A 15,987-nucleotide genomic window follows, 5' to 3' on the forward strand; every position below is an offset into this window, starting at 1 on the left:
GCAGACCTGATCACATAAAAATATACATGCATTAAATCTCAAGCAAACACATAGTTTTATCCATCAATTCCCTCAAAGTGTAAATAATTCTGTGTATAAATATGCATTGAAAATCTAGTAATTTGCACTCTGATATCGGGAAGATAGCATTTCAGTTGAAGTTTTGCTTTAGTATATATTCCCATTTCCACACACTTATGTTGGAATTTCCTTGTTCAACAAGTCATCGTCATAGTCTAGGTGCGTATGATAGTATACTGTTAAATATGTCACACACAGACAATGCGACCGCGATGCAACCTTTTGGCGACTGAATTCCTTTGCGACCGACTGGCGATCGCTGAGACCGGTGCAACTACTTCTGCCCATATTTGGAATTAGCGTATGATCGCCGATCAATCAGCGATAGGTTTTGCAACCAGTCAGTGATTGATCGGCAACTGTTCACCGCAGATACGGCGAAATGTTTTCAACTGGTTGAGACCGATCGGTGACTAGTTAGCGAATCTTCAGTGGCTTGGTGCAACTGAAAGGAACTGGTTGGTGATTAGTTGTCGATCAATCACCGATCAAAACATAATGCATATAAAAAGGGTGCTTTTCTGAATCAAATCTTATTTTTGCAAGTTGTTAAGATGTTAACAGCAGAACAGTTGTAGTTGCTCCGTCTGCAAAGAATAAATCAAAATGCTGCAGTTGCTGCCAGGATGATGTACAGAAGAATGAGAAGGACCAGGCGAAATCAGTATTGGCCACAACTTGGAGACTATATGAGAATTTGATGGCAGAGTTGGAGAGAGAAAGTCGTGGTGATTTCGTGGGTCCGTCAACACCTAACATCTCTTACTCTCCCTCCTCATCAAGTATTCGCCTCTTCTTTTGTTGAGATGTTGTTGGCTCTGGCTCAATTGGAGCAGACCTGTGCACCACAGCAGTTGTCTCTATTGTCTCTTCTACAATTTCTGGTTCTTATGTTTTCCTGCCTTTACGGACCATAGTGATGAATGGAAGTTATTGATGTGAACTCTCTGATTATAATGACAAAATGATGCTGTAATGCACAGACAGGTCTTTTTATAGACGGTGACATGTTGCAAACCCAACAGCCAATGATTGACGCACGCTTGGAAACCACTTTGCAACTGATCGACAACCAGTCACTGATGAAGCGCCTGTCGATCACCGCCTCATCACTGATCAATCACCGATAGGTCGCCACAGTGATGTAAAGAGTCAACACCTTTGTGTAGAAGAAACCGATGGCCGCACAGTGAAAACCAAATTGCGATTAAAATAACACCACTTGGGGACCTCTAGGAGACCAATAAAACCTCCGTGCGACCAAATCAGTCACTGCTAGTCTTTTGTGCATGTTCAAAAGACTGGTTGCGATCGAATGGATTTTGCGACCGCTCTGAAACCTTGTGGCGACCTCAGTGAAACCTTTCAGAGACCCCTGAAACCTCATTGCGACTGTCATATATTTTGGTCGCCAGGAGGTTGCATCGCGGTCGCATTGTCTGTGTGACTGAGGCTTAAGTCAACATTACTGAAAAAATATTGTTATTAACAGTGGATCCGTATGACGTAAATCAAGAAGAAATCGAAATCAGAATATTGATTATCATACTGTCCATTGTTGACAAGTGTTTAATTAATATGTATGATTTACTTATTCTATTCAGTATATGGCTGAGATATTACACGATCTGACTTTAAATATAACTCACAAACTCATTCTATTGACACTGACTCTTAAAACAGCGTCTCCAGATTAACATGATTTCATTGTAGTATGTGACCGTGAATAGGTGACATATTGCTGACCCCTAGATAGACACTCCTCACCAGTTACACCTGCGTTGGTAATGGTCTGCTGGAAAACTGGATGATCGGGAAGTTTGGGGGGCGTCATACCAGGTCATCGATTGTGTGTAGCAGCCGCCCTGATACATCTCAAAGGTTTTGCATGTGTAAATGGAAGCCTGAAGACACATCTCCACACATTCTGGCACTGAGAAAGGGGTTTGATTCTCCTCATCATAAAAGATTATTGCGTGATTTGCGTACAAAGTGAAGTTGTCTCTGAAAGACGTACATTCTGCAATGAAGGGAAACAGCTTATAGTTGCCATGGGAAAATGTAGTATGCATGTACAAGAAGCATTGGATCGGAAGGGACGTATGCATGTCCGTTAGATGCATGCATTCGTCTAAAAATAGTTTCGGGGGCATGATGGCCAAATTAATTAATTTATAATTAATTAATAATTAAATAAGGCGCCTCAATTCGCCATTCGTCTCGTAGGCGTGCCGGAACATCAAGGTTGTGAGCTCGATTCACCTCGATTGGTCTATCACCATCATACCCGTGCTCGTGGGTTTCAACAGAGTCGTAAGCTTCTAAGACATGCATCCTTTTGGACTCACCGCCAACAGTAAACTGACGTGCCTTGATAAAACTGTTCAAGACGCTCTTTTTACTAACTCGACTCCTCCATTAGTAAATTAGGTGTATTTAACTTAGAGCACTTTTGAATGTTTTAAGGATACATACACCAACTACATGCCCTTCGATCTCAAATAATTCGGGATATAATTTTCAGTATACCAATTTGTGAAGAGATCTGTTAAGGTTGCTAAAATCTCAGTAGATATTTCTTTACATTTTGATAGCACCAATTGTACGCAGTAGTCCCAAGATATGTCAAACTTAAATCACTATCTATATAACAGTGCCTATTAACTTGTTTATTTTACTAAGACAACGTACAAGAACAAAGGTGTAAATATTGAGTATGCCCATACCACTTAGATCTCTACAAAGACTTCCTGCCACGTCTAGGCCGTATCCAATGCTGCATGTGCACAGACCGCCAAAACATGTTGTTCCGGGAAATATACCACAGTCAGCCTCGATCTCACAGCTGACGTCATCTGAAAAAACACACAGGTACCGTATCGAAATAAATGCTTGTTTCATTGCTGACGATTTTAGATATCCCTTGTCTGTCTATGTTAAACCGCCTCCTTGGTGAAGTATGTAGAACGCCTCCCTCGTTCCAAAAGACTTTAAAGATATTACTTAAGTCAGTATGATGTGTCCAAGTATCCATGTTTAACTGGGACATGGTATCTCAGTGGGTTAGCACTATAAAACCAGCAACACCCGGATGACGAGGGAGGGGCGGGGAGGGGTGTGTATGTGTGTGTTTGTGTGTGTGTTGTGTGTGTGTGTGTGTGTGTGGGGGGGGGGGGGGGCGGTAACGTCGAGTCCAAGATTATTGCACTTATATAGCGACGTGCATGCGCGCGCGCGCGTGTGTGTGTGTGTGGGGGGGGGGGGGGGGGGGGGGGCTGTTTGTACTAGTCCGGACTGATGCCGATCTATAGTGCTAGCCCACTGGGATACCATGCCGTAGTTTAACAGGAATACCCCACTCAGACACAGTATAATGACTCCGAGCCGACCAGTCCTTGTTTTAGCCCCTTAATGCCGAGGGGCGGTCGGGTAGCCTAGTGGTTAAAGCGTTCGCTCGTCACGCCGAAGACCCGGGTTCGATTCCCGACATGGGTACAATGTGTGAAGCCCATTTCTGGTGTCCCCCGCCGTGATATTGCTGGAATATTGCTAAAAGCGGCGTAAAACCAAATTCACTCACTCACTTAATGCCGAGCGCCAGGCAGCGTAACAATAAATACCATCTTTTAACGTCTTTTTGGTTTGACGCGCCCGGGGATCGAACCCCGGACCTTCCGCTACCCTATATTCTGATATCATTGCAAAGCTGTAATGAAGAGAGCTATATGAGGAAGCCCTATTTCGCCTTGTGGCATATCATCCCGTGTTCTTTTCAAGTGAAAACATTACTTGACTTTGCATGAGTTGGTGACAGGTGCTAACTGCTATCATCACTATTTGACTGTGATTATTAAACACTTCCTTATGATATAGTCGGAATCGTACGATCGACTCTGCTTTAGCGGATATTTCTTATGATTATGGAAATGCTTTCGTTGCTTTTATTAACATAAATGCCTGACATAATGGTATAAATTTGATCCCCTTTTTACATGAAAATATGAGTGAAAAAAAGTTCCTTTAACAGATTGGGTTTGGTGCCTCAAACATATAGGAAAAAGTAAATAGTTACATATCCTCTGAATTTTTTATTAAAACAAGTGATTAGACCATTTAAAAAAAGGAGTATTTCGTAAAAAAAATAATTTGTGATTAAATGTGCACCTGGTCCATCGTTAGGCACCAATTATCTGTCAAACGACCAAAAGCAATAGTAATACAAACAAACATTTCCTCCAAAATTGTGATCATATTCTCAATAAGACTATGGATGTTGTGCTGCCAGCTGTGCTGTGAGCATTGACGATTCGTAAACGTTGGTCCTGAAAGACAAAACGTCGACCAATACGCCTTGCAGACGTGCCAACAAAGGGTGTCAGTTGTCCCATATTATGTCCAGTGACTCTTCGGTGCACTTTATAGTGTGGGGTTCGGTCAGTCATAGTGATGCCATCCCACACCATAACCGATCCACCGTCAAATCTGTCATTAGGTCCCAGGTTGACATTGGCTTGACGTTCATTTCGACGTCGACCGACTCCGTGGTCTAGTGGTCAGGGTTTAATGTGATGTACATGTCATTATCTGCTCAGTTTTCAAAAGCAGTTTGAGTGGAAATGGAAAATATCGATGCATTCATTATTCTTTAATTTTGTTAGCTCTGACACACGACAATCAAAACATCTTCAGGGTTTAATGTGATGTACATGTCTGCTCTGTTTTCAAAAGCAGATTGAGTGGAAATGGAAAATATCGATAAACATGTCGATATGTAATGCTAAATCTGAAACGAACATACTTGCTGGTGTAGTGGTTGCTTCTGGTGTGGTTGTAGTTATTTCTGGTGTAGTTGCAGTTGTTTCTTGGGTAGTTGCTTCTGGTGTTGTAGTTGTTTCTGAGGTAGTTGCTTCTGGTGTAGTTATAGTTGTTTCTGGGGTGGTTGTAGTTGGTTCTGAGGTAGTTGTTTCTTGTGTAGTTGTAGTTGTTTCTGGGGTAGTTGATTCTGGTGTTGTAGCTGTTTCTGGTGTGGTTGTAGTTGGTTCTGAGGAAGTTGTTTCTGGTGTAGTTGTAGTTGTTTCTGGTGTAGTTGTTGTTGGTTCCAGAGTAGTTGGTTCTGGTGTTGTAGTTGTTTCTGGTGTGGTTGTAGTTGGTTCTGGGGTAGTTGTTTCTGGTGTAGTTGTAGTTGGTTCTAGAGTAGTTGCCTCTGGTGTGGTTGTACTTTGATCATGGTTAGTTGCTTCTGGTGTTGTTGAGGGTGCTGGATTTCGGGAAGTAATGAGACTTCGAGTTGTCAGCATTGTAGTTGATCCTGATGAGGCAGTAGTCGCGGCCGATGCAGGTACAGCTTGAACACAAATGTGCGATGTTGACTTAACTACAGGGATACATAGCTGGTCACTTCTACAGGGACGACTTCCACATGTGTGAGTCTGAAAGTAAATTTGAAGACTACATACATTAAATCAAAATATATATTTATAGCACTGAATATGAGATAGTAATGCACCCGATTCTTTCATTTCTCTAGAGGTTATCTATATTGAAACTATGAAAGAATCGGGCGTATCTTTAAATTTTTTGGAGTAGAATATTCACAATAAGTTTAGTCTATCCGATGATCTTGTGAATCAACGCAATGAAGATCTGAACGTTCAGATGTATACTTGGTGTTTGATTTACTTTCTAGTGTTGGTGAATAAATATGAAATTGCTTATTTGCAATGCATTGGAGCCGCCAAAAACATCAATCATTCTGCATATTTTAAAAACAGCATTTGTTTAATCTACCATAAACGTTTCATATGCCATGCCAAATCGAAAACATTCTTGGGAATCAACCCAAATCAAACCTTATTTAACGATGTTGTCCAACCGATCAGATTCACTTTCTCCCTATTTATTTCTTGCTCTGTGCGCGCGCGTGCGTGCGTGAGAGAGAGAAACTGTTTAGTCGAATCTTGCGACCTCGGGGTGACAGATCAAAAACTTCATAAAGCGTTTGTATTTGTGCAACGGCAGACTGTTTTTGACGTCATTTTTCAGTGTTAATTAAAATGCCAGCAACACCATTCATGCATACCATTGGATTAACCAGGGCCCTTCCTACTACGGCCCGTAAAGGTCGGGGTAAGAATAGGCCTTCAGTAACCCCTGCTTGCCTCCCATGCAGTCGACTATGCTTGTCATAAGTAGCGACTAACGGTATCAGGTGCTCAGACTCGCTGACTTGGTTAATGCATGTCATCATATTCCAACTGCTTGGGTCGATGCTGATGATATCGATCACTGGAATATCCGGTCCAGACTATTTTCTGATCGCCGTCATAAAGCTGCAATACTGCCGAGTGCGGCGTTAAAGAACAAACAAACAAACCTATTTACTACCTAAGTACATGTATCCATTGATTTCGCAATCTCCATCAGACCATGTTTGTATTTAAGGAAATGTTAATCAAGCAAACATCTTAACTGCGACGCTGACACAACCTTATTGATTATTGACACCAGTGTCTATCGTTCGTTTATTATTTAACAATTTATTGACCAGTCATAAAAGTAATGTCTCAGTAAAAAAATCAATTAAACAACTACCAAGTCAGATTGAGTCACTGAGTATCACTTTCTTTTCGTCTTTATCAACCAGCCACAGTGCGGAGGCGGACACCAAGAAGGTGGTGCACATTGTGTATCCAAATAGGGGATCGAACACAGATGAGTCAATCTTTCCTTTTTAGTACGATATTGATATAAACCGTGGGCTAGATACATCAGTCTAACTAAAGTCACTTAAAAAACACGTTTTCATCAGTGATCGAAGATGTTTCAGAGCCATACACTGGAACGAATGTTTTTTTCTGCTTTCCGATTTCAAAGTATTTGTTTTAGGTATCGGGTCACATTATTTGAGAGTTTGATTGAAAAATAGGATCAATATCGTAAGGCTATATGCACTAAAATTCGAATGCTGTCCATGTCCATTAAAGGTGTATTTCTCAGGTAAATACAATCCTTATGGTTCCTAGCAAAGTTTTGGTAATAATCATTGACGTAATATTTGTTTAAGATGTAATTGAATGGAATACATCAATAAATAATTTCGTTCTATTAAGAGTATTGCTATATCAAAAGGTTGGAGGATAAATCTGTATTTTCTACGAATTATTTTTCTTAATCACTTAATTTAATTGAAGTTTGAATCTTCTGGATATTTCACATTTAGACATTTTCAGGCAGCTTCATAGCACAGGAAAATAATAGTCTAGTATCTGACTGAAACTCTTTCGGCGAAGTGGCGATGTCGTTCTTGTTTTCTTCACAAGGAAAACAATTATGTCTATTGGAATATTGCCATGTTATAGCAACGCATGCATGTAATATTTGGATCGTTCTCATAATTACAGAATTCGGTATTTCGATGTTCCTTTCGTCAAAAACATGTTAATAATAATATAAAAAAATAATGAGTAAATAAGTCAGGTTTGGCTTTTAATTCGCCCAAGAAAATTGAATACAACTAAAGTGAGATTAAAATCATTGAATAATACATACTCTGTTGTCATGAAAGCACTGATATAGTTCTTTAATTATTCAAATACAAGTATGAACATGAAAACGCATCTAAACCAACGAAAGTACTTTGATGTCAATCGACAATTTAAGTAATTATTGATCCGATTAAACCGCCTTTCATGTGTGCTCACGTTGATGATAAATCGAACTCGTACTAACACAATTGAACTTATTCTGTTGTGCGGACAAGGGTTAAAGGTTAAGATGGAAAGTTTTATGTAGTAGTCACACGATAAGAACGCTGATGTGAAACTGACATTGTCTGACAACTACTGCAGGCATTACATTCAAGTTATTGACAGTAACGATATATTGACAGTGACGATATATCATGATGTTCAGCTTAATGCAGTAGGTGTTAGTGCAGTTTTTCAGCTCATGTGCAAATAATCCAGCAATGACAAGACGCCAGGCAAATGGAACACCAGACATGGGTTTCCTTTATTGGGAATCGAACTCGGTTCTGCGGCGAGACGAGCTAAGACTTAGCGGCAGTGGGTTATTCATGTGAAACTAAATATCAAATTGAATAAGACGTAAAAAGCCATGTCATCAGCCACACTGTCACAAATGTGTTCTCATTCTTATTCTAAAAACAAATCAATCCAATATTTAAAGGCCTTACCAGTCCTTATCATGTTAAGAAATGTTTTAAGTTCTAAAACTGTTCATGATTTTAACCTATACGGAACCAAAACAAAGAATATTTAGATTCACGCTTGGCATCTGTGGCAGTTTTATCAACACTTTTACCTTGGGGAACCTCACCACTTCAATGTCCTACCCTAAGGGAATGAAATGCACCACATTTCAGACCACCACAGAAGTACTTCTTGAGTTTTCATGAATATTATATACATGTATGTTTGTGTGTATGATCTGGAGAGGGAATATGATACCATTCCCAAGGGCGATCCAGCATTAAAACAAATATGATGTGTCTAGGTAAAATTCGATGTAGCAACGAAAGTTTAGCCTTTCTACTCATTGATAGTCGGTCCTCAGGACTTAGATAAGGATGTACGATTGCCATCCCTTGTCATATAAGACAAGTATTTAAGAACAAACATACATATGCTGAAAAATATATTGATTAAAATGACAAACATACTTTGCGAATGACCATCGTGAGCATGACCTTGACCATATATGTAGGTGAGAGCCCCGCCCCAAAACCGACATGAACAAAGTTTCATTGACCTACAGTTAATGCTTCTTGAGTTATTGTTCTGGTGTTCTCCTTTTCTTGCTATGACCTTCAGGATGACTTTGACCCTTGACATGATTGCATAATGTTTCAAAAGAATTGACTATGGTTGTAAAGGCGATATATGTGAGATAATATCTATTAGACATGCATGTACCAAAGGGCGGCGACAAGACTTTAGAACTCCGTGAGCTTGCCTTATTACTGGAACGTAGTTATGTCTCCATTACATGGATTTAAATATGAACAGCGTATGTAAATTAGTCCACGAAGAAAGCACTTCTTACTTCGGAGAATATCGATAATACAACCGGTATACCACAGCCTTTGGTCTAATTTGTACATGTATGTTCATATATTTACATTTGTGTTATAATTCGTGTTCTATGGAAAACCTTAAAGCAAGAAATGAGTGTCTTTTTAGGGATTACAACACTCAAGTGAATGGGTAATGTTGTTTACGCCGCAGTCTGCAAATATTTCTGCAAATAGTTGAACCTCGACCAGGCGAATCTAAAAGTAAAGTACGGTGACACGCGAAAAGCCAAGTCAGCCTGGCCTGCCGAGGCCACATGTGAACTGCTTGAACTTGAGCAAAACATAAGTAATGGAATCAACAATACAAAGTGGTTATCTCTAAAATTCTACAAAGTTGTTTACATAATGCAGGACCCGTGAAGATCCGGGGTAGAATAGGTCTTCAGCAACCCGTGATTGCCGTAAAAGACGACTACGTATACGTTTGTCGTAAGAGGCGACAAACGAGATCGGGTGGTCAGGCTCTCTGACGTGGTTGTGCATGTCATCGTATCCCAATTGCGAAGATCGATGCTCATGATATCAATCACAGGATTGTCTGCTCCGGACTCGATTATTTATAGACCGCCGTTATACAACAAACAAACAAACATAGTGCAGACAATAATGACAATAACAACCATCCTCTGCCGATGTGTAAAACACTTTTGGATTGTCAGCTTTGTCAGTTATGCATTATGCATGGTCATAATGCAAATAGCAAATTGAGGTTGAATTGAATAATAAGGGTGTTCGTATGCCTATGAAACAAAACACTATCATGTATAAATGTTTGGATATTTTTATTCCAAAATCGTCCAGAAGGTGGGTGTCTATATTTATAACCTGACAGCATCAATTTAGTCTTCCTGGATGGTTTCCTCAACTAGGCGCTTATGCCAAATATTGAAGACTTCATATACCACCATTATACCCCTGGGAATGTTTTATGACATATGATTGGGTGACATTGAAGGGCAAGGCCATAAGAGTTAACTATATCTAAACGCCCAAAAGGCTTTATATAGAAAAATGTGTTAGCGGCTTGGTGGTGTAAAACGGCTTTAAAACAAAACAAAATATTATTTTTATAGATCTATTCTGTACGTTTGTGTAGCTATATTTATTATGGCTTTAGAATCAGGAGTAACAGTGCCGTGTCTTACCTGTAGTTGAATCGGTTCAACTGGCATGTACACGTTGTTTGGTGAAACTTGCAAATTACCAACACCGACATGCTGCATGTTGAGTTGACATTCTCTGACAGAGGATAACCAGTTGATCGATGAACAGATCGAGGAATAGAGGCACAATTGGTGACACTGTTGGAATGTTGTTTTACTGAATACGTGAAACACGGATCCTTGTAAAATCATGTTTTGTTCACCATAGTTTGAAAGTCCACTTAATTGCGCACATGAGTACAACTTGGCAGACAAGCCTATCAAAATGGGTAAAAATGTCGAACTCATTTTCCTAAATTCTTGCTTCAATACTGACTTCAGGTGACTGTGTGACTTTACTGTAGGACGTCTGTATTGCCTTTAATGAAATCGTATTGGTTTGATGCTCGTAGAGTATATGATTAACAATTCACGTAGCTTGGATACAGTACAAACTTTTGAAGTAAGCTGATGCATAAACATGATTCATAGATTCGTAGAAAAGGAAATGACTAATCAATATAACCTATGGCAACCTTGTTTTCTTGTGACAGTGAAATGTAAAGTTCAACTTTCTATTATTGATATAATTGCTTTTTAGGAATCATTGCTCACTGAAGCTGCACGGAAATCAATGTCTTGCAAGATATGTACTCTGTCAGAAGTACATAACATTACTTAAGTTCGCTGAAACCTTTCTGTGTGCCAATAAACTCGATAAAGCAATTTTAAAAATCATAAGAATTAACTGCTAAAAGCAGAGTCGATTGTAAGATACCGAATTTATTATGAGTGTGTGTTTATAAATCACTTTCAAATAGTGAATGATATCAAAGAGCCTGCTGATCATCGGTCTGAATCCCATATACGTCCTTATTATGATCCTAGGTCTTCCAGCACATACTCGTCCTCAATAATTTCACAAACATTGTAAACGTCCTGTGCAACTTAAGGATTTCCTTAGATAAGACAATGAAGTGAAAGGTGATCTATCAATTTTTGATGTCGAGTCTGTCCTTTATGAACATTTGAGGAATCAGTATTTTAGCGTTGTGAAAGGACATTTTTACGTTATCAATATCAAGAAAAACCAACCTGCATAGAAACTGGAGGCATACATATGGTTTTAATGTGAGAAAACAATGGACGAAGACCCGGGTTCGATTCCCGACGAGGGTACAGTGCGTGAAGCCCATTTCTGGTGTCCCCCGCCGTGATATTGCTGGAATATTCCTAGACCATATTCACTCACTCACTCAAAACAAAGTATACATAACAAAGGAAAATCACTGAGTGTACCATTTTCTGAAAAGAATGTCGTTATCAGGTGATATAAAAAGTGTGATAATGACAAGTGATACAACAATAATGAACAATTAAAGGTTTCTACTAGAAACTCCAAATCCTATGTTGCCATAATGCATATCTTTAATTATACTATTTGTTGTTGTTTTAAGAACTGATTATTGTCCAAATTATGTACTCTCCCGAAAGTATTGATTTCCTTCATAATACTTTCCATGCAAGACTGACAAATAAACTGTGTAATATTGTTAATCAACTCATCTGCATCCAAAATGCGTTCACACCCTCCATGCAGGAGGAAGTTCAGATTAATTTATTCACTCAAAACCAATTTAAACAATATAACAATACATATACTCTTCAACGCAATATGGATATTTTTGGCCATAAAAGTAAAATAAGCGGACAAAGAGGTGCAAAATAAATAGGTTTAAAGTGTTATTGTGTCTGTGACAAATTTCCCGGATCAAAATGGTCACAATAAGGACATGCAAACCATTAGTCGGGAAACACGTACGATTCGGAAAAACGCACCCAGTGCATTAACAAAAGGGACATGGAGCTGCACGTACTGCATGTGCAGCAGCACTATGAGGTGAGGTGAAATTGGGTTTAACGTCGCGTCCAAGATTATTGCACTTATATAGCGACGTGCATGCACGTGTATGTGTGTGTGTGGCTGCTTGTACTAGTCCGGACTGATGCCGATTTATAGTGCTAGCTCACTGAGATACCATGCCGCAGTTTAACATGAATACCTCACTCAGACACAGTATACTGACTCCGAGCCGACCAGTCCTTGTTTTAGCCCCTTAATGCCGAGCGCCAGACAGGGTAACAACAAGTACAATCTTTTAACGTCTTTTTGTATGACGCGGCCCGGGATCGAACCCCGGACCTTCCGCTCTCCGGGCGGACGCTCTACCACAAGACCACGGAGGCGGTCAGCAGCACTATGAACGGTATTAAAGTGCAGGGTGTTTGATTGCCTGGCATCTGTGTCAATCGATCAGTGACAGTTCAACAACAAGCCAAGATTAACAGAAGTGCAAAGAAACAACGTCACATGCCGCTTGCAGGGCGGGGAATCCCGATCAGCTGTAGCCAGGGTTTTCAATGTACCGCCCAGCACCATCACAAGGCTATGGGATTGGTTTCAACAACATGGGTCAGTACGTGATCGGCCAAGGTCGGGACGACCAAGAGTAACCAACCCCGCCCAAGATCGCTACATCCGACAGCGCCACCTACGTGAAAGGACGACCACAGCCACCTCAACCGCATCCCAAACACCCGCACTGCGCGGAATTTCCGATCAGACCGTACGAAACCGTTTAAGAGCAGCAGGTCTACGAGGAGGACGTCTTGTTCGACGAGTCATACTGAGTCGACAACGTCGTCAACAACGAGTGCATTGGTGTGCGATGGAGAGATGTCTGGTTCTTGACGAATCAAGATTTCTCCTCCGTCGAGGAGATGGAAGAGAACGGGTTAACAGACGTCGGGGAGAATGGTACGCCGGAAACTGCGTACAGGAAGTGGACAGGTTTGGTGGGGGTAGCGTTATGATGTGGGCGGCTGTCTCACATCATGTCAGGACAGGTTTAGTCCTTATCCAGGGCAACCTTACGGCTCAACGATACATCAACGAAATTCTCCTACCACACGTCCTCCCAATTGCAGCCAACGGCAACGGTGTATTCCAGCAAGACAATGCTCGACCGCATACAGCACTGATCACAAGAGCCTATCTACATAACAACAACGTTGATGTTCTCCCCTGACCCTCCAGATCCCCGGATCTGAACACGATAGAGCACCTGTGGGATGAGTTGGATAGACGGCCACGCCAACGTCAACCACAACCCCAGACGTTGCAGCAGTTGTCTTTTACGTTGCAGGCCGAGTGGGCCACCATTCAACAGGATGTGATTCACATACTCGTCTCTTCCATGGGTAGGAGATGTCAGGCCGCTATCGATTCCAACAGGGGACATACGCGTTATTGAGGTTAGCTGACCTTCACCTTGGGCTTTTCCTATGTACCGGTAACTGAGATGACTACAATCACCACGTGTTCTCTCCACAACATTTTGGGCTCAATACCTTGTACGGTTCCTAGTATAAATGTATTGTCCTACCTCACACAAATCTGGCTTTGCGTTTCCTTTTTTGAAGAGTATATTTAACATTAGACACACAGAAAAAAATACGGTGTACAAACTGTGCATATTGAAATTAACATCTCGACGAAGAGTTTTAGAACACATTCATTAGTTCAGTGGTACATCTACATACGTTTTTAGTGCTGAATTTTATATGGCCATTTTTTTTAAATTGACGGGTAATAAGGTACACACACATTTCAGTATAGATCTTTATACCGTTGTCAAGCACAACTTTGTCTTGCATGACAACCATATATAGATCTATTCCGAATGGTCGCTGTTACCGTATAATACATATGTTGTTATCCATTATAACGTGTGTCTACTTGGTTATCTGTGCTGTTGTTGGAGAATAGTCTTGCCAATTTATTGTGATTGGAAAACTTGAGGTAATAATCAGAGATGTACAGAGATCACATTTAAATACAATTTTGTATTCATTAGCTACGACTGAGTTAATACATATGTTCGATCTTCTTCGATGTGCTCACTGAACTAACTGACTCCAATTACCACCGATAATGTGTCAATATTTTGTGCAAACAAAACACATTTTGAGCTATCGAACGTTTTAGGTTTGGTGTTCATAACATTTGACAGAGGAATATCAACATATTCAGATTTGACAGTGAGTTCTTCTACACTACGTTGTTTTGGTGTGAGAGTGAGTGAGTTTGGTTTGACGCCGCTTTAAGCAATTTTCCAGCAATATCGCGGCGGGGAACACCAGAAATGGGCTTTACACATTGTACCTAATGTCTTCGAATCGAACCCGGGTCTTCGGCGTGACGAACGAACGCTTTAACCACTAGGCTACCCGAACGCCCCGAACAAGGAGAAGGTGACAGGTGAAGGTGTACATCTGAAAACAAATAAGAGATATCTAAAACTTCAAATGATTTAAACAGGCGTAGGCAGGACAGAATAAATTCATTTAAACTTACATCTTTTCAGGTGTATCTACCAATATGTGTCTACTAATATCCTAGGCGGCCGTTACAAAGCAATACGCTATAATGTTTACGCATATCAATCAAATTATTTCCGAAATTATTAATACTTTGGTTATCTTGGTTGGTTAACGACAATGGTAACTTGAGTTGCGTTAGTACAGTGTCTGGGTTAAACAGGACAGTTCATCAATGTCTAAGTTTATTTCATCCGCAATACGCTTATCCAGATACAGTAATCAAGTAGACTACTTTTTCGGATATTAAAATAACCCATTAAAATAACGTTTTCTGAGATATAAACAGCAGTGAAATGCAGCAGTATATGAATTGATCACTGAAAATCATGACACCAGGGTAAGCATGTCCTGTCCTTCCGGTAAACATCATAGAGTCAAGGCCTTTACAACACCAAAGGCTTACAAGATCGCACAGTAACATCGTAAATAAAAATAATGATCCATTGATGATATGATGCAGTTTTTCAGGATTCAATAAAGCCTGTGTAGCAAATTGATTCTACACGTGAATGGCACCTCAACATTTCATAATGAATTATTCCCATTCCACGGCGACAATATGGCTAATGGGCCTCTGTTTAACATTGACATAAACTTAGGTTTATAAGTTGTATACGTGACAAAACACGAAACAAAACCATCCTTAACAGTTTCATACACAGGGTCTCCTAGTTAAAACACAAAAATGCAACCTTGAGAAAACGCAGAGTGCCTCAAAGGGTTTCTTTGTTCAATGATTTAAGCAGTATAAAAGGAATATCTTATGAAGAAGTTGTGAGTGTGTGTGAGTTTTACGCCTCTTTTTGGCAATATTCCAGCAATATCACGGCGGGGAACACCAGAAATTGGCTTCAACCATTGTACCCATGTCGGGATTCGAACCCGGGTCTTCGGCGTGACGAGCGAACGCTTTAACCACGAGGCTACACGGACGCCCCTTGAAAAGAAGTAGGTGTCCATGGAGAGAATATAATCCATACCTTGTCACGGCAGAGGCAAGCGTTGTTTTATTATTAATATTTGATCTACCTGCACAAATAGTCATATACATCACAGTGGGGTATGTTATCGATGGATCCTTCATGCATGTGAATCGATATACGTGGAAATAAAATCGAAAGCTTTCGTGTGGATGCAAACAATATGATTGTGTTTGTTTGTTGTTTAAGGCGTCACTAGACAGTATTCCGACGCTCTGTAAATAATCAAGCCTGGACGGGACAATCC

General features: G+C 40.4%; 1 protein-coding gene across 1 annotated transcript; it reads right to left on the reverse strand.

Annotated features, from left to right (window-relative positions):
- Positions 1-843: 843 nt before the first annotated feature.
- LOC124145501 (integumentary mucin C.1-like) lies at positions 844-5,495 on the reverse strand. Its single transcript, XM_046515281.2, has 4 exons — positions 4,880-5,495; positions 2,808-2,936; positions 2,071-2,101; positions 844-919 (listed from the first exon to the last, which is right to left on the reverse strand). Exons 1-4 carry the CDS (start codon positions 5,376-5,378, stop codon positions 844-846), a joined length of 735 nt encoding a protein of 244 aa, XP_046371237.1. The 5' UTR covers positions 5,379-5,495.
- Between the last annotated feature and the right edge of the window lie 10,492 nt (positions 5,496-15,987).

This window comes from Haliotis rufescens, unplaced genomic scaffold (genome assembly GCF_023055435.1).
Source record: "Haliotis rufescens isolate VD_foot unplaced genomic scaffold, xgHalRufe1.0.p SCAF_8, whole genome shotgun sequence".
NCBI lineage: Eukaryota > Metazoa > Mollusca > Gastropoda > Lepetellida > Haliotidae > Haliotis > Haliotis rufescens.

What these genes read in the sequence shown, in the direction of transcription:
- LOC124145501 (XM_046515281.2), bottom strand. Translation starts at nt 5,378, where the DNA reads ATGCTGACAACTCGAAGTCTCATTACTTCCCGAAATCCAGCACCCTCA. An exon ending in TCTTTGTAGAGATCTAAGTG is followed by an intron (nt 2,102 to 2,807) that starts GTATGGGCATAC and finishes CCTTCATTGCAG; the next exon opens with AATGTACGTCTTTCAGAGAC. An exon ending in TTCAGAGACAACTTCACTTT is followed by an intron (nt 920 to 2,070) that starts GTACGCAAATCA and finishes TGTGGTGCACAG; the next exon opens with GTCTGCTCCAATTGAGCCAG.